Source organism: Ostrinia nubilalis, chromosome 29 (genome assembly GCF_963855985.1).
Source record: "Ostrinia nubilalis chromosome 29, ilOstNubi1.1, whole genome shotgun sequence".
NCBI classification, from domain to species: domain Eukaryota; kingdom Metazoa; phylum Arthropoda; class Insecta; order Lepidoptera; family Crambidae; genus Ostrinia; species Ostrinia nubilalis.
In genome coordinates this window covers 6,796,781-6,819,469 of record NC_087116.1, presented here as the reverse complement: position 1 = coordinate 6,819,469, position 22,689 = coordinate 6,796,781, and the positions used below count along the sequence as shown (strand labels likewise).

The 22,689-nt window shown below is 38.2% G+C and overlaps 1 protein-coding gene across 2 annotated transcripts in view; it reads left to right on the top strand.

Moving 5' to 3' along the window:
• LOC135085795 (uncharacterized) overlaps positions 1-22,689 on the top strand; it is a 40,334-nt gene that overhangs the window by 5,621 nt on the left and 12,024 nt on the right. For both annotated transcript variants that reach the window (XM_063980598.1, XM_063980599.1), the window contains exons 2-3: positions 15,962-16,094; positions 18,375-18,465. In XM_063980598.1, coding sequence (XP_063836668.1) covers positions 15,962-16,094; positions 18,375-18,465 — 224 coding nt within the window. The remainder of the gene's footprint in view (positions 1-15,961; positions 16,095-18,374; positions 18,466-22,689) is intronic.

Here is a 22,689-nt window from a genome sequence, read left to right as displayed (position 1 = left end):
CTGGCTTTTTAACTATCTCGATACCAAACTTAATCCAAATTGGCTCAGTGGTTTAGGTGAGAAAGGTAACAGAAATATTACTTTCGGATTTATAATATCACTCGCAGTAATTTGTACGACAGTAAAAATAAAAGCTGCCCAATTATTCAGCAAATGTAAGCGGAATTACTAAACAACATTAGCCTCTGTCCTGCAATCGGCTCTAAAAGTATATTTATACACTAACGGACTTAGGAAGTGACTGATACTATTATCTGGGGATTCCCAACACATGCTGTAAACATATCATGAGTATGCAATGAATTGGGTCAATTTTATGCCCTTAATCTAATCAGATTTCCTGGAATTTTAGATATTTTATACGAGTCTTATGCCCGTTTTCACCATCGATCCGTAATTTTTAAGTGCTATGGTAACACATAACAGCAATTTTGTTTTCAAAGGTCACCCGTTAACGCCAATGAGGGTTTTCGCGAATGAAAAATCCGCTAGATGGCATTACGTAGACGCGAGGTCCAAATGCTGCATGATTGGTTATTTTTGACATGACATTGACAGATGTCAAAATCCACCAATCACGCAGCAGTCAGACCCCACATCCACGTCCCGCCATCTAGCGGATCTTTCATTCGCGAAAACCCTCATTGGAGCGTATAACGTTAAAAATAATATCCTAATATAGCTGACGGGGATTGTCAACGGGGAATAGTGGAATAAGCCAAAATTAGGGATTGATGGTGAAAACGGGCATTAGTTCTCTAAACGGGACTTTTACCACCTTTCGTTCCCACCGCTGCAACTCCTGTGTAGCCAGACGGGTGGGCAGTCGTTGAGATGACAGCGCGAAAATCGTCGGTATCCACTAATTATGACCCTTATAGACCACTATATTGACAAAGTTCACTGTCTTCGGACGCGATATTGGAAATTTGGCATCTACTATCTTCAGAATGACATTAGGCGTCGTCTGGCTTTGATATTCAATTTTCAACTGTATTACCTTGACAATCAGTTCAAAATTGATTACTAGAAAATTATTTGACAGACGATTTCTACTGTCGACAAATGCATTTGAATTACCCCACAGGATCTATAGCTTGACCGTCAATAAAAACACAACCAGTGAAGACCGAGTTAGTTATTATGGAGTTACTAGTGACGTATGTAGAATTAGACCACACCCATTCTTCACGTGGATTTCGTAAGAGGCGGCTAAGGGAAAAAATATGCGAACATCAGGCCTCCCCAACCCGTCTGGCCAGCGTGGGGAGTGTAGGACAAATCCTCCATTTGCCTCTGGTAAATTGGAGAGGGTCGTTCTGCAGTGGAGACTAAATGACCTGATGTCTTTAGTTAGTAAAGTTGGGTGATGGTTTTTGACGGAGAAAGGTTGCTCAGAAGATACTAACGCCCGTATTTACAAACGATGCTTGCTTAAGTGAAGCAGCAAATCGAACGCACAGCGTTGAATAGGGCTCTGTGATTGGTTCGTGTGTCTCCCTGTGCGTCCACGCGCACTATGAGACCTCATAGTAATGTTTGTGAATACGGGCATAATGACCTGATGACGAGTCTATTTTTGTGGTTGATGATTTTTGACGGAAAAAGGTTTCTGAGGAAGATACTAATTCTCTCTAGATTTAAGGGAATTTAATGGGATATATCCCATTTCTCGTTACGGCCACTGCAACTTCTGTATAGCCAGGATCTAACAGCTTGGTCTCCAATAAACCTATAATATAATAATGGTCCCTACCAGTGAAGGTTGAGTAGTTCCGAAAGATAGTTGACCATCATCATCATCATCATCATGATTTCAGCCACAGGACGTCCACTGCTGAACATAGGCCTCGCCCAATGACTTCCACATCGCACGGTTGGTAGCGGCCTGCATCCAGCGCTTTCCTGCTACTTTTATCAGGTCGTCGGTCCACCTTGTGTCCATCACATATCACGCAGAACTGACGGCCGTTGGGGCAGCAAGGTTCTGGAGTGGAGGCCACGTACCTGAAAACGCAGCATGAGACGTCCACCCACAAGGTGGACCGACTGACTATTTTTAACCTGCAAAAATTTTATCAGAAGAATATAAAGCAACGTGACGTCACTTTTGTGCCAACTCGGAAAACCATCAAGCAGGAAATATACGCAGTACTTTTCGCCCTCTCATTCATAGAGGATACAGCTTGATCGATAACAAAAACTAACCACAAAACCCGGTCAAGTGCGAGTCGGAAAGTCATGAAGGATTCTGTACCATCGTGTAACCCATTACATAGAAAATTGCGACAAAGCTCAACAGTAGAGACTTGTGACGTCACGACGTGGTAAAAAGTGCACCGCGTGACGTCACGCAGAACTTCAACGCAATACAACTTCTTTGATTTTTTTTAAAGAATATTAGCATTTTTTGCACAAATCACTAATAATGCCGTTAGCCCCTCGTACTAAGCTAAATATACTTGTGTCACGAGTGAGTTCACCACAATAGTCGAGCGGGTGCGGGATTCGAACCTGCGTTCCTCGAATGACGAGTCGGCCAGTCCGACCCCTTTATCGGCTATCGTGGCTTCAAATTGCTTCTTCGATCATCTATCGTGGCTTTCAGATTGACATATTAAAATATTATAGATGTCCTATTTATGGTGACATTATTTTATTATTTATTATTACATTATTTAGCCATTACATCTTTGATTTAAATAGTGTCTTAAATCTTCTTGAGGTTCACAAACAAACTCTTGAAATTCTTAGCCCATAATGTTGTCCCGAAGTGGTGGTAGGGCAAGCTATATATTTTGGGACGTGTATGAGTGCCCTGGAAAGGGCCAATGTACTCAATAAACTATTTTGCAGTGTGATTATATTTTAGGAAACCAGCCTATTGTAAAAGGACAATGTTCGTTCTCCATACATTGTTCGCCGTTAGATCAACAGTGCCGAAAAAATACTTTCTAGGTTCTAAATGACACAAATCTTTATGTAAGAACAATTATTCCTGGCAGACCAATTCTATAAACTTATTGATAGCAATATTGTTATCATAACCTCTTACTTACTAGTATTGTATTATAATATTGTATGCACATCGATTTGGGAGATGTTCTGTATTGTAGTTGTCGCAGCCAAATTGTATTATAATATTGGACGGGTTTTGGAAATAGCTCGGCGTTCCACTTTTATGATTTACTTACTTACATTTTGCACGTAAATAAATAACATGAATCCTATGTTTACTTTCCACTCTTGACATTTAACACGTGACTTACCAAACTAACTATCTCCATGGTTACCGTCTTAGTCTATGCATGACTAGGGATTGAACAACTTTTAATTGAATATTATTAACAATTCTCGATAATTTTTATCGATTGAAAAATATTCGGTATTTGATTCGAAAGGTATATTCAATTTTATCAATATCAAAATATTCAATTTTAATAATAAAATAAATATTATTTACTACCACCTATGAAATGTTCTGAAAATTGCCTGGAGCGCTCCCCCAATCCTGGGATTTCCCTTTCCAAGCTGAGAGGACATCATTTTGGTTCTATCGATACATTATAAAGGTACTTAATATTTGAAATGTATTACCAATTATTGTTATAAGCATTTTGAGCGAATAAAACTTTCAATTGAAAATGAAAATGAAAATGAAAATGAAATTTATTCGTCATTATCATAGGTACAAAGTTGTTAGGGGTTAGTAGGTTCCACTATGATCTGCCGTATAGGCATACGAATTCTTAATAAATTTGAATAATTATATAATCTAAATCAATTGGTATTACAAAATTATCTATGTCAATGCAGTCAGTCAATCTTTCTAATTATTAAATACAACAAAATAATAGCTAATGTCATAAAGTATACAATTTCAAATTATGTCAAAACTTAACCTAAAGAATCATTACAAAATTCATCAATGGTATAATACATTTTATTTAATAGTAGTAATATCAGTTCCTTTTTAAACATTTTGTCATCACACTCTAGCAAGGCCTTAGGAAGCTTGTTAAACAGTTTTGGTGCCATATCTAAGAAACTCTTTTTCATTAATGCAGTCTTACACATATTTCTTTCTACCATAGGTTTCCTAGGTCGAAGACGATGAGCTATTGTCGACTCCACTCTTTTAAATTCATCTGGATGATATTTGACAAAAAGGCAGGCTTCTAAAATATACAGACACGGGAAGGTTAACAGTTTTAGCTTTTTAAATATAGGCTTACAACTGTCTGTTGATTTCAACCCATAGATTGCACGAACACATCTTTTTTGTGCTCTGAAAATAATTTCCCTGTAAGAGGAATTGCCCCAAAAAATCACCCCATATCGTAGAGTCGACATTACAAAGCCATGATATGCAGCCAGAACAGTAGGTTGATCAGCTATTTTTGCGAGTTTAGTCAGTGCAAAAGAGAATCTATAAAGTCTTTTGCATACTTCTATAGAATGCGATTCCCATGACATATTGCTATCTATGAGAACACCAAGAAACTTGATCGAATGTACATTTTCGATTGGAACAGAGTTATAATTTATGTTTAAATTAAATTTAGGTTTTCTTTGAGTGAATTGCATTATCTTTGTTTTATCTAAATTAATATTCAAGTTGTTATGATCCATCCAGGCAATTATGTCTTTTATGGTGTCGTTTATAGTGATTTCATATTGATCAGGTTGATTGGTTTCAATAATCACTGTGCTATCATCAGCAAACAAGACCATAGGGTAGTTAATAGACTTAGGCATGTCATTAATATACACCAAGAACAATAAAGGACCCAACACACTACCCTGGGGGACTCCAAATTTAATCACTCTACCTTCAGATCTATATTTATTACTGTTAGAAGATGATATGCGAGTTATTTCTGTAAATTGGATTCTTTTGTCTAAGTATGATCTTATTAGATTCAAAGCATTTCCTCTAATACCATAGCGATATAGTTTTTTTAAAAGTATAGTATGGTCTACGTGGTCAAAAGCTTTTGACATGTCCATAAAGACAGCACAAGTTGGTTTAGTTTTGTCTAAATTTAATGTTACACGTTTTGCCAAGTCATAAATTGCAGAATTAATAGTCATGCCCTTGCGAAAACCTTTTTGTTCTTCAACCAATATTCGATTTTTTTCAAGAAATTTCTATAATATATTGTAAATAATTTTTTCTATTACTTTTGAAAATATTGGTAGTAATGCTACTGGTCTGTAGTTGGATATATCCATTTTGTCACCTTTTTTATATAGAGGTGTTACAATAACTGACTTTAATCTATCTGGGTAAATTCCTGTATTAAAAATTAAGTTTACTATGTGGCTAAGCGGTAACGCAATTATTTCTCCAACATATTTCACAGCCAGAGTTGAGACTCCGTCGATACCCACACTACTTGTATTCTTTAAATTTTTTATTACTTTTATAATGTCGTATGCTGTTACTGGAGCTAAATATATGGAATTAGTATGATTTGGGACATTATTTTTTTTGTCTAAAGCTTTATTGTTGATTTTTATTTGATCAATGTAATAATTATTAAATGAAGTAGCTATTTTTAACGGGTCAACAATATTCTCCCCATTTATTTTAATTTTAGTTATGGGCTCGACAGGCATTATTGTCTTCGACTGGTTAATTATGCGCCAGGTGGCTTTAGTTTTATTTTTTGACATTGCAATTGTTCTATCATTTTGTTTTCTTTGAGTTAATTTTATGATATTTTTCAATATTTTGGAGTAGTTTTTGAATTTTGTTTGGTAACATTTATTCCTTTTATTAATTCTAGATAACCACAAAAGTTTTCTTTTATTTTTGCAACATAGTCTTATTCCTTGGGAAATCCATTTCGGCTTATTTTTTATAGATCTTTTTATTGTTTTATAAGGGAAACATAAGTCATAAAAGCATTTAAAATCATCATGAAAAAAATCAAATGCCTCATTCACCTCGACAGAGTTAAACGTGTCATAGAAACTTAGAGAACTCAAAGATTCCTTAAATTTTTCGAGGTGTTCCAATGAATAATCCCGACGTTTAATAAACCAAAAGGGCAAGGAACAAGTTTTTTTTACTGGACAGCTCAATATTTGAGCAGTGTGATCCGATAGTTCGAGCTCAATCACTTCACCTTTGGATCCCTTGAAATTTGTGGCAATGTTATCTAAGCATGTTCCACTTGAAAGTCTAGTTGGTTCACGAAATTGTAGTTTTAAATTGTAGCTAACCAAGTGACATTCAAAATCTCTACTCATTGATGACTTTTTAAGGATATCTATATTGAAGTCTCCGCATAGTAATATTTTTTTATTTTTATTTATACACGTCTTTTGTAAAATCAATTCGAGTTTTTCATAAAAAATATCTAGATTCGATCCAGGGATTCTATATACACAAATTATAATTATATTGTGGTCTAATAGTTCTAGAGCACAACATTCAATCACACATTTTACAGATATATTTTTTATGTCTTCTAGTTCTCTGCATGAAAGTCCAGTTCTAACCAGAATGCACGCTCCTCCTCTTCTTTTATCTCTGCAGAAACTTGTTTTCAAAAGAAAGTTTGGAATAGTGACATAATTTTTATTCTCTTCTGTCATATTGTGTTCAGTTATGCATATCACGTCGATAGGTTTGGATTTTTGCAGTTCTATTAAATTTACGGCTAGTTCTTCGCTTTTATTTATGAGTCCTGATATATTCTGATGTAATATATTTATTTTATTATAAAAGAAAAAACTGCGATTTTTCATTTTTGTCTTGTTCTTCAGTATATGTAATGTTTTCGTTGCTATCAATAATATTTCTACAGTCAATCCGTTGATATGAAATGAAATCTACCAAGCTTTTCAGGATGCATCTCATGCCCTTGTTGTTAAGTTTACCGCTATACGGTGAAAATATATCCAATGTAAGTCTCTTATTAGTATCAAATACATGTATATTATCATTATTCTGTTCTGACAAGCAGCGATAGATTTCATTATTGAAGATTTCAATTCTATTATTGAACAATAGCCTTCCACATATGTAAGTTGGAACAGCTATGATTATATTTGTGTTTGTGATTCCCTTTATTCTGTCTTTCAGCAGCTGTACCAGATCCTCATGGTCTTGGGATCGATAAAAATCAGACTCACCTATCAAAACAATGCAATAGTCATCCAATGTTAGAGAACCAGTTTTTGATTGGATGTCTTTAGTTAGGGTATCTATCGTACTATTGGTCTTTATATAGTGACAAATATCAAATCCGCTATACAGATCATCTGAATGTATCATTTTAGTTATTTTTAGTTTGTTTGTAGTAGATATAATACACAGCTTTCTCTTCTTATTAGAGGTTTCACTAGTATAACGTGTTCTTATTTGATCCGAAGCATTTCCTAATGAGCTTTCCTTTGCAATTTTTTTCTGTTCATGTGTATTGTTTTGATATTCAGTGATGATATCGTTCAGCTTTGCGATTTCCTCTTGAGCTCTTAGTAGTTCATTCTGAAGTTTGGATACATTTACTTCCAGTGCCATAATTTGACTTAAATATTCAGATTTTTTTAATGGGCTCTCCTTTTTCCTTTCGCGGTTTGAAGGTGAGGGAGTTGTGTATACCTTTTTTAGGAGGATTATTTCTTGAGATAATGATTTTACTTTTTGTTGTAGTTCGCAGTTTTCAGATAGTATATTTTCCATTTCATTTTCGGCTACAACAAGTTTTTCTTGAAGATTACTTATTTCTTGTTTCATTTCATTCAAAATATCAAGATCACGTATCGATTCAGTGCTTCTAGATATTGTGTTGTTTATGATTGAAGTGTCATCATGCAAAGTATCGAAAGATTTCGATTTAATAAGTGGACGTTGAGGCTCAGCCACTCTCTCCGACTCTATTATTTCATCGTCAAACAGAGTTACCTCCTCAGGCGAAGTTCTTAGTTTGGCTTTACTCCTTGTAGTAACATTTCCTACTGATGAAGTTTGTTGAGTTGGTGTGCATTTTTTCGTTATCGGGACCAAATTATTTTGTGGTGCATTCTTCCGTACTTCTTTGAAGTTGGTTGGGGTTACGTTGCCTTTACTATCTTTCTTTTTTAAATTTTGCTTACATTGCAAACATGTCCAGCTAAGTTTCTTTTCTGGAAGAAAATTCTATTCTGAAATTCTATTAGAACTCTAGACATTTCTCTCACTTTAAGCGGCATTGGATTTTTCATCGGATTTTTAAACTGTTACAGATATGTTATAGATGATCCCATATTGTTGTCATTGTCAATATCAGTATTATGATCACAATTCTTTTTATTTTATTCATGACCTTTTAGACCAGTTGGACACATTAGATAGCTTCTTGTAGTATCGTGCAATATATTTTTAACTTTTAATTAAAATCTAGTCATACTGTAGTAATTTGGATGATTTATTTTGTTTACAAGATCGGTATCTTATTGTCTATGATGACCGCAGTCAACATCACTATTACGTGGATTCCTAACAATGAAGTACGGCATTGCCTTGTGCCGATTTTACATAGATTTTATCGACACAAATTATGGAACTTCATAGGATATGGAGCAAGCCACGCCCTAAAATGTCCGGATGTCGTCATAATATTATGGAATACATATAAAAGACTTTTATTATTTCATTTTCTAATCCTCAAGTGTCCATTACAATCTAATTAATATTTATGTATTCAAAAAGTAAGAGATTAATTTTGATACTTTACTGCTGTGCCCAGGAATCTAAGGCCGTTTCTGACAATGTCCTTTCCGTGTGCGGTCGATTGACGTCCAGCTCAAAACGTGTAATTTGAAAAAGTATTACAATTACTGCTTTTATTAAAAATAACAAACATTTCACATACATTTCGCGATAAACTAACCACACTTGACATCACGAATAATCGAGCTGGTTTTCCCAACACATCATCGCTGCCTTTCCTGTTTGTTTTTGTGATTTCACCGTGCGTATGTTGTTATGTCATAAAAACAAATTAAAAAGCTATGTTAACCCTTTATACGGCAGTGGGAATATACTTCCCACCTTTTCTTGAGGTCCAAAAACAATGGAAAATTTGATTGTTATAAGGATTAAGAGAACTTTCTGTCATTTCTCTTATTAATCACAAAGGTGACTGATGCCCGTTTTCACCATCAATCCCTAATTTTTAAGTGACCCCTTTGAAAAAAAAATTACTGATGTGTTACTTAGTAAGATGTATACCTTAAAGGGGATTCCCAATGCGTTATTGGCGACCCTTCCTTCACAGAGTCACATGATTGCAAGTGTAATAAGTCTCTATATCAGTTGGACTATATTAATTTACTTGCTTTCCGCCCGCGGTTTCGCCCGCGTTGAATTTTGTCTGTATCATTTAAAGTCGTCTTCAACCAATCTCAAAGAATTTGGCCTGATGGAAACAGGACGTCCCTGAATGGCTTTAAGTAAATAATGGTAGATTGCATTTCTGCAGCTTAAAAACTCATAAAACTCGTTTATTTATTTATGCAAGCCAAGTAGGCTTTAAAAAAGCACTTTTACACGTCCCAGTATTAACCCTACCACTGCTTCAGGACAATAAATGGGCCAGTGCTGAGAAGAAGCAGCGCAAGAAACTCAGTCGCTATTGGCGCTTAGCGGTATACAGGATGGAATTGTGTAATGCCACCTGGAGGGAAAGTCTCTTAATACTGTAGATAGAAAATTTTACTGAAAGAAAACATTCCTTTATTTTTGAAAAGAAAGAGAACTGCATTCAAAGATTTTCGAATTTTTTTCGAAAATTCTCTACCATACCAAACAATTTCCTGTACATAATTAAAATTATTTAAGATTTCATGGTTTTCCTTTCATTTGATTTATCAAGTTTGTTAGAGAGATTTCATCCTTAATACTTAACCCTAATGATCGATGCAATAAAAATACAGGGTGTCATTTTTAACAGATTTTAGTTGGTACGATTCCCGGGTGTGGCAAGCAAATTTTTGGAAATCTTTAGATGCAGTTATCTTTCTTTTCAAAAATAAAGGAATGTTTCCTTTCAGTAAAATTTTCTATCTACAGTATTAAGAGTACTTTTCCTTCAGGTGGCATTACAAAATTCCACCCTGTATACGCTTGGCGGTTGCACTGCCGTGCACCCAAATATCTTCGTTGTGTGCGATTGTTTACGGGTGAAGTATTTATACGTATGAGGAAACAAACAGTTTAGCAATTTATCAGCGATCGAAACGGGGAAATTTATCGAAGCAAATTGTGCAAAAACAATTATTTTGAACAATAATTACATTGCTTTTTCGTCGTATTCTAAATTGAGTAACGCCCGTATTCACAAACATTACTATGAGGTCTCATATTGCGGGTGACACACGAACCAATCACAGATCTCTATTCAACGCTGTGCGTTCGATTTGCTGCTTTACGTTAAGCAAGTATCGTTTGTGAATACGCGCGTTAATTATCCTTAGACATTTGAATTTGCGCCATCTAGGCCTAAACTAAGCAAGGCATGTACTATGGGTACTAGAAAACGTAAAATACATACATATTATACGTAGAAACTCCCAGACTAATGTAAACTGATAATAAAATAATATGTCCATGCACACAAATATTTGTACTGTACGGGAATCGAACCCGCGACCTCTGCCTTAGTCTGGTACGCGAATCACTCTACAGACGGGAATAAGTTTATTTATTGGGGTTTCAAATTTTTTATTTATGGAGAACCATGTTTGTGTCAGAAGAAAATCTCAAAATTGTCGCGGGAGGTGCGATTTATTTGACGCCGAGTGTAGTTAGACCGCTAAGACTTTTCCAGCAAACTCAATATGCGCCGAAAGACATTTGACCTATTGTCATTGTGATGCAATGTCGTTGGTCTTGTATTCACGTAGAATATCCGCAAAATGTACAGCCGCCGCTTCCTTTCGAGAACAAGCTTTGTGGCAGAATTCATTAATTTATTGAGCCTTTTGCGCGGAAAAAGAGCCTCAAAGCAAAGTGACTCGATTTAACGGTACTATTCCCACCGCTCCATGGCCAGCTGACCACAGACCACAGAAACTAAAGGGAGATGTGACAAGGGGGCGGGGCCGGTGTCGCAGCAATATGCCCAAAAACAGAACACAGGCAGACGTCATAATGTAAACAGTTTACATTGCTTGCGCAGTACTAAAGATTATTCGAACGTTGAGTACTGATACCGCAGTGGATAATGAGCACATTTTGATTAGTACGTGTCAATTTCAAATGCGACACTGAGTTTCGAACTCAGCGCATTAGTTGGCATCTCTATGCAGCTGACCCTGGAAATCTCTTTGAAGGAACTGAGTCACGATTTATTTGACCTAAGAAAATTGTCTTGTTGCCCCACCCGGGCCCTAGGCCAGAATCTGGGTTGCCAGGTCCAAAAAAAAGCCGGATTCGGTGCTTAATTTGGCCGGACATTTTATCCTAAGGGTTCTTTCAAATTAGACGTTTTCAACAGCACGTTTGCAAGAGCGCTTTCACATTTAGGCGATTTAGCAGCGCGACAAACGCGCGACAGACGCGCTGCCGAAAATTTCATACTATGTGACAGCGGATGCATGCCTTCACATTACAAAAACGCCTCTGTCGCGCTGCAGTCGCGCTACTAACGCCCTAATGTGAAAGCGCTCTAACTATTGGAGATTTTTTTTTTCCTGGGTAGGTAGGTACTTTGCTTTGGTAACTAACTTGAGTTTAGTTTTTAGTTTTTTTTTTGGACACAATCGTATTGTGTAGTTTTTCTGTTGGGAATTTAATAGATTCTTTTATAGCAAAATTTTTTTTGGACACAATCGAGTTGTCGGGTATCTGCTACAGTTTTGCCTCGGTGCTTTATCTGTAACTTGAAAGTTCAGATATATTTTTTTTCCAGAGATTTTATCTCTGTGTTTTTGTTTTGTTTTGTTTGAGTGCTATGTATCTCCTATATACATGCCTCGTTTGTTTTGTCTTTTCCAGGGATGACATCATGTGCTTTTATGCACTATTCCCTGTGTTTTGTGTTTTGTTGCGATGACGTCCAATTTATATTGTGGCCAGCGACGTTTTTGTTCTGTGGTTTTAAACCCAGACATTTTTCTAGGGATGACATGTGTTGAAATATACACTTTCCCTAGGGCCCACTGGATGGCTATTCCAGAAAATATGTTAGTAATGGCCGAAATAGCCTTACAACGTTACTGGGGATTCGAGTACCACTGGTTCACAGTTGGGACTTCATGGGGGAATTTTGAATGCAGGTGGCAAGCAGTGTAATTTGTAACTGATGCTTACAGGTATGAAAGAGAGGTATGAAAGATGATTGTATGTTAGTGTTGGGTTTCATTTATGCTCGGACAGCAGAGATTGTTTTAGGTTTGAAGAACATCAGTCCTGGTAGTTGGTTTTCATCTGGTTTGTTGTGCTTAGTGAAAAGTCAGTTTGTTTTTGTTCCTGTTATGTCAGCATACCCTACAACTCGTTGTTTGTTTTCTCGATTTTTTTTTTTCAGTTGAAGTTTCTGCTGGAACGTTTTCTTTTTGAGGTCTTTCTGCGTTTAGACACATTTTTTTTTTTTCTTTTTCAGTTTGTAGTTCGCTGAGGGCAGCTCAGATTCTTTCTCCGTGCGAATGTCTAGGGGGGAGGGTATTGTAGCGTTGCAGTTTTGGCTGTTTTCACAAATTGATTTTCTTACTGGATATTTGGATTTAGGATACCACTAGCGACATCTATTGGCGTGATTCAGAACTAATTTGCAATAGATGGCGCTTTTTGCTCAGTTAATTGAAATATATTTTGATGAAACATTTCCCAGTGTTTTTGTATTGATTATTCTATTTTTCAAATAGAATATTTTCAGTGTTCAGGAGATTGTTTTCATCATGGTTTTTATTAGTATTTGCTTTTCTAAGCGGCGAAACGAAACGTCTTGCGATGTCAATGACTCGCAGGCTGTCAGTTGAGCTGAAAATCACTTTGGAATTTTGGTCGATCGTGCGCAACCGCAATTTTATTGTTTTCGGGGATGTAATCCCCTTTTGTTTTAAATCGTGTGATGCAGAATGCATCCACGATAATTTCTTAATATAATTTAAAATAATCACGCATGAGAAATTCCCTAAATTCTATTCGGATGAGGGTATTGGGTTGCTGAGGGCTGCGAGCGAAGCTCAAATTAGTGAACAGCCTTCATGCGGGATTTCATAATTTCATATTTCATATTTTACATTTTGATATTTCATATATTTTAATTTCTCTTCATTTCGTATGAAATATTTGTCCTTTCTAAACTGCTGATCTCTTCGCATTTCCTCCTTGTCATCAAACCTCTGTCTCTGCAAGAGTTTGAACGCTTACCTGTCGAAGAGATGCAAGAGCTTCATCTGGTACTGCGCGCTTGAGGCCGTGGAGGACGCTGCTTGGAGCCTAAAAGTGTGCGAGACCCGTTGGACCCCGGAAGAAGAGAGGAACGTTCAGGGTAACGGCTTATAACCGCATGGCTTCCAAGGTACCCACTTTTCCATCCTTCAAGTAGGAGTCTTTCCGACCGGACATCGTGCAGTTATCTTAACTATTGGAGTCTTTTAATATTTAGGCTGAGTTTTAAGAAATTTGTAGTGGCAATAATATTCACCAAACCGAACCTAATTAACGACCCTGAATCCCTTGAGATTGGCACTATCTATTACAGTAGTTATAATATCGTAAATGTCAATTGTATTCAAGCTTACGAGACAAAGTAAATTGTGTCAATTGAGAGGGAGCTGTTTTATTTACATTTTTTAATCTCATACAAGGAACGGTAACTTTTATAAATTTCTGCAAGCCGGACAACCTCTTTTTCACGTGCAGACAATTCACCATCTTCTCCGTCTGCACCGGTGGCGGTTCAATTCCAGTCACCAAGCCGCCTGCCAAAAATCCTTTCTTGCACGACGCAGTTGTCATACAATCTACCGCGATCCTCCAAACGCACGACAAACGTCCGGATCAAAACGTCTTAATTGAATTAGCTCTAAAATCCATATTCATGTATTGGAGCCACATAACGTTGACGTGATCTACACAGATTTCGAAAAAGCATTCGATCGGGTGGATCACGTCATTCTGCTTCACAAGTTGGAGTCTCTGGGCATACACGGTGACTTGCTGCGATGGATTGCCTCGTATCTAAGAAACCGTTCTCAGGCAGTCGTACTGGGTGGATACAGATCGGACTTTGTGGCAGTGCCCTCAGGCGTTCCGCAGGGCTCTCATCTCGGGCCTCTTTTTTATAATGCATACTTATATGACATTAATACATGTTTCAGTAGCGCTAAGTACCTTTTATACGCGGACGACAAAAAGGTTTTCATGAAAGTCAGCTCTATTAATGATTGTTTACTGATTCAACAGGATCTCAATAATCTAGTAAATTTCTATTCAAAAAACAACATAACAATTAGTATACCAAAATGCCAATGTATTAGCTTTACTCGCAAGAAACAACCAATCATATTCAATTATAATTTTAACAGTATTGCAATAGAGAGGGTCGAGCTTATTCGTGATTTGGGAGTCTGGCTAGACTCTAAAATGTCATTCTCGGATCACGTAGATAACATAGTTGGCCGTTCGTTTCGTAACTTGGGCTTTGTGATGCGCACCTGTAAACCTTTCACCGATCTAATTAGCCTCAAAATTGTTTATTTCGCATACGTACGGAGTATCTTAGAGTACGCTTGTTCCATTTGGTATCCATTTTACGCCGTTCATAAAAATAGAATTGAGAGCATACAAAAGAGATTTATTAACCATCTAAACTTTAAATTAAAAACAAGAACACGTACATCATACACCGACAACTGCCGCGAATACCGAATGCTGACGCTAGAACAACGCCGCAAAATGCTGGACATGGGGCTCCTGCATGACGTAGTGCGCGGGCGCCTTGATTGCCCGGAGCTCGTGGCGCAGTTGGCGCTGCGGGCTCCGGCGCGTCGCACGCGCCACACGACCTTGTTTGCCGTCCCGTCACATGCCAGATGCCACTAACTACGGCAGCAATGCTGTGCTAGCTAGACTCGCTAATACTTATAATAGGGAGTTTAGTGAAATAGATCTTTTCATGGGTAGCAAAAAATTTTTCCTAGACAATGTCAGAAAGATATTTATGTGAAGTAACGCATTATTGCTATTATTATTTACTTTATTTATTTATACTATACAAATATTATCTTATATCGTAGTTTGTTTTAATCAAGACTAATAATTTTTTATTCAATAAAACAATAATTTTATAATATATTTACATAAACTTAAAATTACTTAAAAACTAAAATTTAAAAATTAGTAATGATAAAAACTATTTACAAAATTGTTGTTATTGTTTGTTTTAATTAAATTTGTTTGTTTTGCGACGAGTATATTTTTACATACCAGTATTTATCAATGTGTGTGTGGACTGGATCATTTAACACAACACTTGATCTTGCCAAACATATTATCATGGGGCAGTATAGAATTGTGGTCAGGTGTCTATATAAATTTCTTTACTGTTTTTAACTTGATAGTTTAAGCAAATTTCGTTAATGCTGTGGATAACCTTTTTGGCCTAATTAGTTTAAGAAAAATATTTGATTTAAGTCTAATTATGTATCGGCTGTTGTTATTCCAAATAAATAAAATAAAATAAAAATAAAAAATAAAAAGCCGGAGCAGCAAATCGAACGCACAGCGTTGAATAGAGCTCTGTCGCCCGTATTCACAAACATTACAATGAGGTCACACTGCGCGTGGACGCACAGGGTGACATGCGAACCAATCACAGAGCTCTGTTCTACGCTGTGCGTTCGATTTGCTCCTTCACTTAAGCAAGCATCGTTTGTGAATACGGACGTTAATTTACACGCACGAAGCCGTGAGCAAAAGCTAGTGTTCTTTATAATTATAATATTCCTGTGTTTCCAGGGCAATGGAAGACCCTCAGCAAAGACGCGGTCCCGTCACAGAACCTGCCCAAACTGAACGCTGATGGCACAGTCATGGTGATCAGGAAAAGCCGCACCGTCAAGTATAGGGAGAGCAAAAAGGATGATATCATGTGAGTATTAATAATAAGCGTGGGACGCACAAGGTGGACCGCCGACCTCATAAAGGTGGTCGCAGGAAGGCGCTGGATGCAGGCCGCTACCAACCGGGTATATGGAAATCATTGGGAGGCCTACGTTCAGCAGTGGACGTCCTGTGGCTGCAATGATGATGATGGTGATGAATTTTTAACAGATTTTTTTGCTAGTCAAGGGTGGTCCTTCTCTTTCCAAATTGCCGTGCCCTATAGGGGGGGGGGGGATCATACTGTTCTAATTTTAAGTACATAATGGATATGTTACAGTCAAAAATCATAATCGGTCAAAACCACTTTATGACAAAAAAAAATAAATCAGGCGAAAGCAATTTTGACTGATTTGTCCAGTCAAAAGTGATATTGACCAAGGGCATCAGTCAAAACCACTTTTGACTGATTTTTGCAGTGAAAAGGTTTTGACTGATTATGAGTTTTGACTGCAACTACAATAAAAGATTGAGTATATTATTATGTATTTTTCACCAATTTGGGAACGAAACGTGATGTCGTTTCAACCAAGAGCCGTCCACTGCTGGACAAAGAAAGGCCTGTCCTACGATCGCTCATGCGCTGCCTGCATCTAGGTGATTCCGATATTGTACTGAAGTGGTGGTAGGGCAAGCTATATTTGGACGTGTATAAGTGCCCTGAAAAGGACATATTGAAAATTTGACTTTAAAAAATTTCACTGGTTTAAAATACTGCAGAAACGTTAAACTTAACTACAGAAACTTGCACTTATTACGTGTCATGCAGTAAGTTATAATTAATTAATAGCTCTCTGTATTTGATTGAAAAAGAGACTGACATAGGTGACTGAGTTTCTTCCGCCACTACTCATCACCAGCCCATATGTTGTCCCGAAGTGGTGGTAGGGCAAGCTATATTTGGGACGTGTATAAATGCCCTGAAAAAGGCCTACCTACATACTAATCATTTCAATTTAAATTTCTACTAATTATAAAATTATAAAAAATAAACAAATTAATTTTTTCACTTATCCCAACTATAATATTATAAATGCGAAAGTAACTCTGTCTGTCTGTCTGTTACGCTTTCCCGCTTAAACCTCGCAACCGATTTTGATGAAATTTGGCATAGAGATAGTTTGAGTCCCGGGAAAGAACATAGGATAGTTTTTATCCCGGTTTTTGAAACAGGGACGCGCGCGATAAAGTTTTTCTGTGACAGACAAAATTCCACGCGGGCGAAGCCGCGGGCGGAAAGCTAGTCTATTATGAATGCGAAAGTAACTCTGTCTGTCTGTCTGTGTCGCTTTCACGCCTAAACCACTGAACCGATTTTGATGAAATTTGGCATAGAGATAGTTTGAGTCCCGGGAAAGGACATAGGAATTAGGATAGTTTTTATCCCGGTTTTTGAAACAGGGACGCGTGCGATAAAGTTTTTCTGTCTCAGACAAAATTCCACGTGGGCGGAAAGCTAGTTTAAAATACTACAGAAACGTGAAAATTTCATTGTGGAGGTCATTGGGGGAGGCCTATGTTCAGCAGTGGACGTCCTGTGGCTGAAATGATGATGATGATGATGTGAAAAGTTCAGATCTTATTCAACCCAAAATCGCGTAATTCCGCGAGTAAAAGATAGCCAAATCAAACGTCCACTGATATCAGTAGCGCAGACAATTTTAGCAATACACAATCACCGTTTGATGTTATCAGCAATAATAACAATTATTATCAAGATAATAATGAACTTTGAACTCAGATAATGACGTCATAGACTGAAGAGCGTAGCAGACAAGTTATCGAATCGTAGAAAGTCGTGCGCTTCCCTAAATAATGATAAATAATAATAGTTTTATTATTTGGCATAAGACTGTGAACTGTTTGTATACCTATCCTACTTCCTGCTAATATTATAAATGCGAAAGTAACTCTGTCTGTCTTGCTTTCACGCCTAAACCACTGAACCGATTATGATGAAATTTAGCATAGAGATAGTTTGAGTCCCGGGAAAGGACATAGGATAGTTTTTATCCCGGTTTTTGAAACTGGGACGCGCGCGATAAAATTTTTCTATGACAGACAAAATACCACGCGCGCGAAGCCCCGTTTTACCCCTTAAGGGTTGAATTTTGCAAAATCCCGTCTTAGTGAGCACCTACTTTCTAAAAGGAACCCCCATGCAAAATTTGAGACTCCTAGCACTTGTAGTTTCTGAGATTTCGTGATGAGTGAGTCATTCAATCAGTGATCTTTCGCTTTTTATTAATTTATTTATGTTTTTTTCCAGCGATAAGTCGGATAAGTGGTCACTGCCACACCACCACCACGCGTTAACGCAAGACGCGGCAGTCAACAGCGGAGAAATGGCAGACGTTAATGTAAGTACACCCTCGTTATTTATACATCATCATCATTTCATACTCAGAGTTTCCCTGCCTGATCGAATCAGAAATGAGGAGAATCTTTTCTTAAAGGTTTTAAACCTTTGTTTGTCACCTGTCATCCGCTTTGCAATGGAGGGAAGTCGAACCTTAATTTTCGAACTCCTCCTATGTTCTTCTGATTAATTTCTTTGCGGGTCCACCATCCAATGACAGTTTAACTTTCCCCCGGGACAAACTTGACCTTCATTGGTTGGTTTTTTGTGGCGGTCAAGCTGTAGATCCTGGCTACACAGGAGTTGCAGTGGTGGGAACGAGAGGTGGGAATAGTCCCGTAAATGACGAGATCCGCAGGAGAACCAAAGTAACCGACATAGCTCGCAGAATTGCTAAAATCAAGTGGCAGTGGGCGGGGCTCATAGCTCGTAGAGACGATGGCCGTTGGGGCAGGAAAGTTCTCGAGTGGCGATCACGGGCTGGAAGACGTAGCGTGGGCAGGCCTCCTACTAGGTGGACCGACGATCTGGTAAAGGTCGCGGGAAGAGCCTGGGGGACCGTTCATTGCGGAAAACCTTGGGGGAGGCCTTTGTCCAGCAGTGGACGTCTTTTGGCTGAAATGAACGAACATCCTTTCAGCCCCACAGGGCGTCCACTGCTGAACATAGGCCTCCCCCAATGATTTCCATATACCCGGTTGGTAGCGGCCTGCATCCAGCGCCTTCCTGCTACCTTTATGAGGTCGGTGGTATAGCATACAAGCATAATTAATTCATAGATCATCCACGAAGACGCGCTCCACCAATGTTAGGTCTCGGTCGCGCGGGGTGCGGGGAGTGTGGTCCGAGCAATCCGTAAGGCATTATTGTAGTGTGCGTGTGCACTCATGGATCATTTAGCGTGTACCGATAACACTCAAACAGCGGAAGAATGGTGGGGCGCGTCTTCGTGGATGAAACGATCTATACTTTGTAAAGTTGAATGTCTGCTACCTTTAAGGACGAAGCATACTTATCAACCCAGAAACGGATCGTAACCGTATCAACTCGAGGCGATCAGTATTTTTGTATGAAACTTCATACTGCACACATATCCGCGCCGTAACGTAAACGCCTCGCTTGGCGGTTGACAGCGCGCGAAAGGTGATACGGTGTTGATCCCTTTCCTGCTATGACTTTTATGAGGTCGTCGGTCCACCTTGTGGGTGGACGTCTCACGCTGCGTTTTCCGGTACGCGGCCTCCATTCCAGAACCTTGCTGCCCCATCGGCCGTCAGTTCTGCGTACTATGTGCCCTGCCCATTGCCACTTCAGCTTGCTAATCCGTCGGGCTATGTCAGCGACGTTAGTTCGTTTACGGATCTCCTCATTTCTGATTCGATCGTCTAAAAAACTTATTTCTTTATGCAAGTAGGCTTTTAAAAAGCACTTTACACGTCCCAGTATTAACCCTACCACTGCTTCGGGACAATAAATGGGCCAGTGCTAAGAAGAAGCAGCGCAAAAAACTCAGTCACTATTAATATTTTCTTTTTAACCATTTCAAAAAGGAGGAGGTTTTCAGTTTGCTCGTTCGATAGTAAAAAGATAGCGTTTAAATTTGTATGGAAACAGCTGAGCGTGACGTCACCTCGCCAACACGTGCTCACTGCGTGTTGTCACGAGATTTTCGCCCGTATTCACAAACATTACTATGAGGTCTCACAGTGCGCGTGGACGCACAGGGTGACATACGAACCAATCTCAGCTCTATTCATCGCTGTGCGTTCGATTTGCTGCTTGACTTAAGCAAGCATCGTTTGAATATCTATACAATCTGCCCGACAAACTCTAAGGGCGTTTTATACATTCAATCTTAGAGAAAAAACCCATAAGTGGGGTGAAATTTCAATTTTCAACCCTCTCGAAGTTATTTTTTTTTAGAATGTTACATTATTTTTTCGAACTATAGTAATACTAGCTTTCCGCCCGCGGCTTCGTCCGTGGAATTTTGTCTGTCACAGAAAAACTTTATCGCGCGCGCCCTGTTTCAAAAACCGAGATAAAAAAAACATCCTATGTCCTTTCCCGGGACTCAAACTATCTATATGCCAAATTTTCAGTGTCAATTTCAAAATCGGTTCAGTGGTTTAGGCGTGAAAGCGAGACAGACAGACAGACAGAGTTACTTTCGCATTTATAATATTAGTATAGATTAATCACTGCGCCAGAAGAAGGGTTATTTCGTTTCAGCCAAATAACGTCCACTGCTGGACAAAGGCCCTTCCCTAGGATTTCCATAACGACCGCTCCTCCAAGCACCTCCCTCGACCTTCACCAGATCGTCGGTCCACCTAGTGGGAGGCCTGCCCACGCTACGTCTTACGGCTCGTGGTCGCCACTCGAGAACTTTCCTGCAAATAAATTTGCTCACCCGGGTGAAAAAAGTGGAATTTTTACGCCTGTATCTCAATATAATAACTCAAAGGTGACCAACTGACTGACTGACTGACATAGTGAACTATCAACGCACAGCCCAAACCACTGGACGGATCGGGCTGAAATTTGGCATGCAGGTATATGTTATGTACACCGTTCTATGTGCATATAAGTTTTAAATAAATAAATAAATAAAAATGTTAGTATTAGTAGCATAATATCATCTAAGACAGTCGCATAAGGTGCAAGTGTTTAACACACGAATCTACAAGTATATTATGTAAAGCATGTTTTTGTTGAATTTCGTATAAAGTAAAAAAATGTCTACAAGGAAAACGCACAGGTAATGTACATAGAGACAAAACAGCACGTGCTAGTCACTCGCTCGATGCATGACTGCAAAAACTAAATGAATCGTTTAAATTAAATGAAATTTTGTCCGTAAATGGACCACGTTTATTCCACTGCTCGTTCGTTCGTTTCAGCCGACAGACGTCCACTGCTGGACAAAGGCCTCCCCCAAGGATTTCCATAAAGACAGACCGGTCTTAGTTATGTTTGTGAACTAGCGGCCGCCCGCGACTTCGTACGCGTGGATCCCGTTTTACCCCCTTAGGGGTGGAGTTTCGTAAAATCCTTTCTTAGCGGATGCCTACGTCATAACATCTACCTGCATGCCAAATTTCAGCCCGATCCGTCCAGTGGTTTGGGCTGTGCGTTGATAGATCACTATGTCAGTCAGTCACCTTTGAGTTTTATATATTTAGATATTTATAGGGTGCTTGCTGTACAATATTTTTGACATGCTTGCACATGTTAAAGTAATAAAAAATTCCCATCATGAACCCACACAATACAAAGTTATTTCAAAGTCGAAACTTTAAACATGTTTTGCATTTAATCTTCCAAAATTGCGATTTACTTTTCGCGTGTCAAATATCATGAGTGGAAACAAAAAATACGTTACATTCCTATGGCTACCATGTTTGTAAAATTATTATTACTGACGGGATTGCTTATTTTTGAGTTTCCGATATTTCGGCACTGTTGCATTAAAATTGTCTCTACCTGTAGCGGAGAATAATGTTGTGGCAGGCCTTTGTTCAAACGATAATTGCAAACGTTGTGATAGGGGTAAAGACATGCGATTTTTGGTTTTACGAAGGTAATACGATAGGGAATAATACAAAGTAATAAAAATCACCGGTTATAGGGGCATTTTTTGGAGAAAGAAGAACGGTCATCTGTGACCCAGGCCCGACAGAAACGAGACATACCTCAGTTTTTTTGTCATGTCTTAATTAGTAAAATTATATATTTTTTATATTCGAAATCTATGTATAACACCGAATTATTACCCTTTGTTTTTGTTCAGGCGTCATACAAAAACTAATACAAAATGCCTATTTATCACCAAAATTGGTAAATGTATGTACCTAAATAGCTGCTATGGAATGTATCTAGGTGACCTGGAGATACAGCCGGATTATACAGGTTGGAAACGAGAAGTTACAAAATCCAAAAATTCAATGTTACCTGCTTCCATAATCTGTAACCTATTATTGGCACCATTTGAAAGTGCTCGTGAAGCACTTTCAGAATCAGTAAACTAAAATCAGTAAGTAACTAGTTTTTCGATATCTTGTATAGTTTAGAAATAATCGAGTGAGATCACTTATGGTTCCATATGTATAACCACCCTGTATAATCCGGCTGTATCTCCCGGTCACCTAGATACATTCCATAGCAGCTGTAATAGACATTTAGGTACATACATTTACCAATTTTGGTGATAAATAGGCATTTT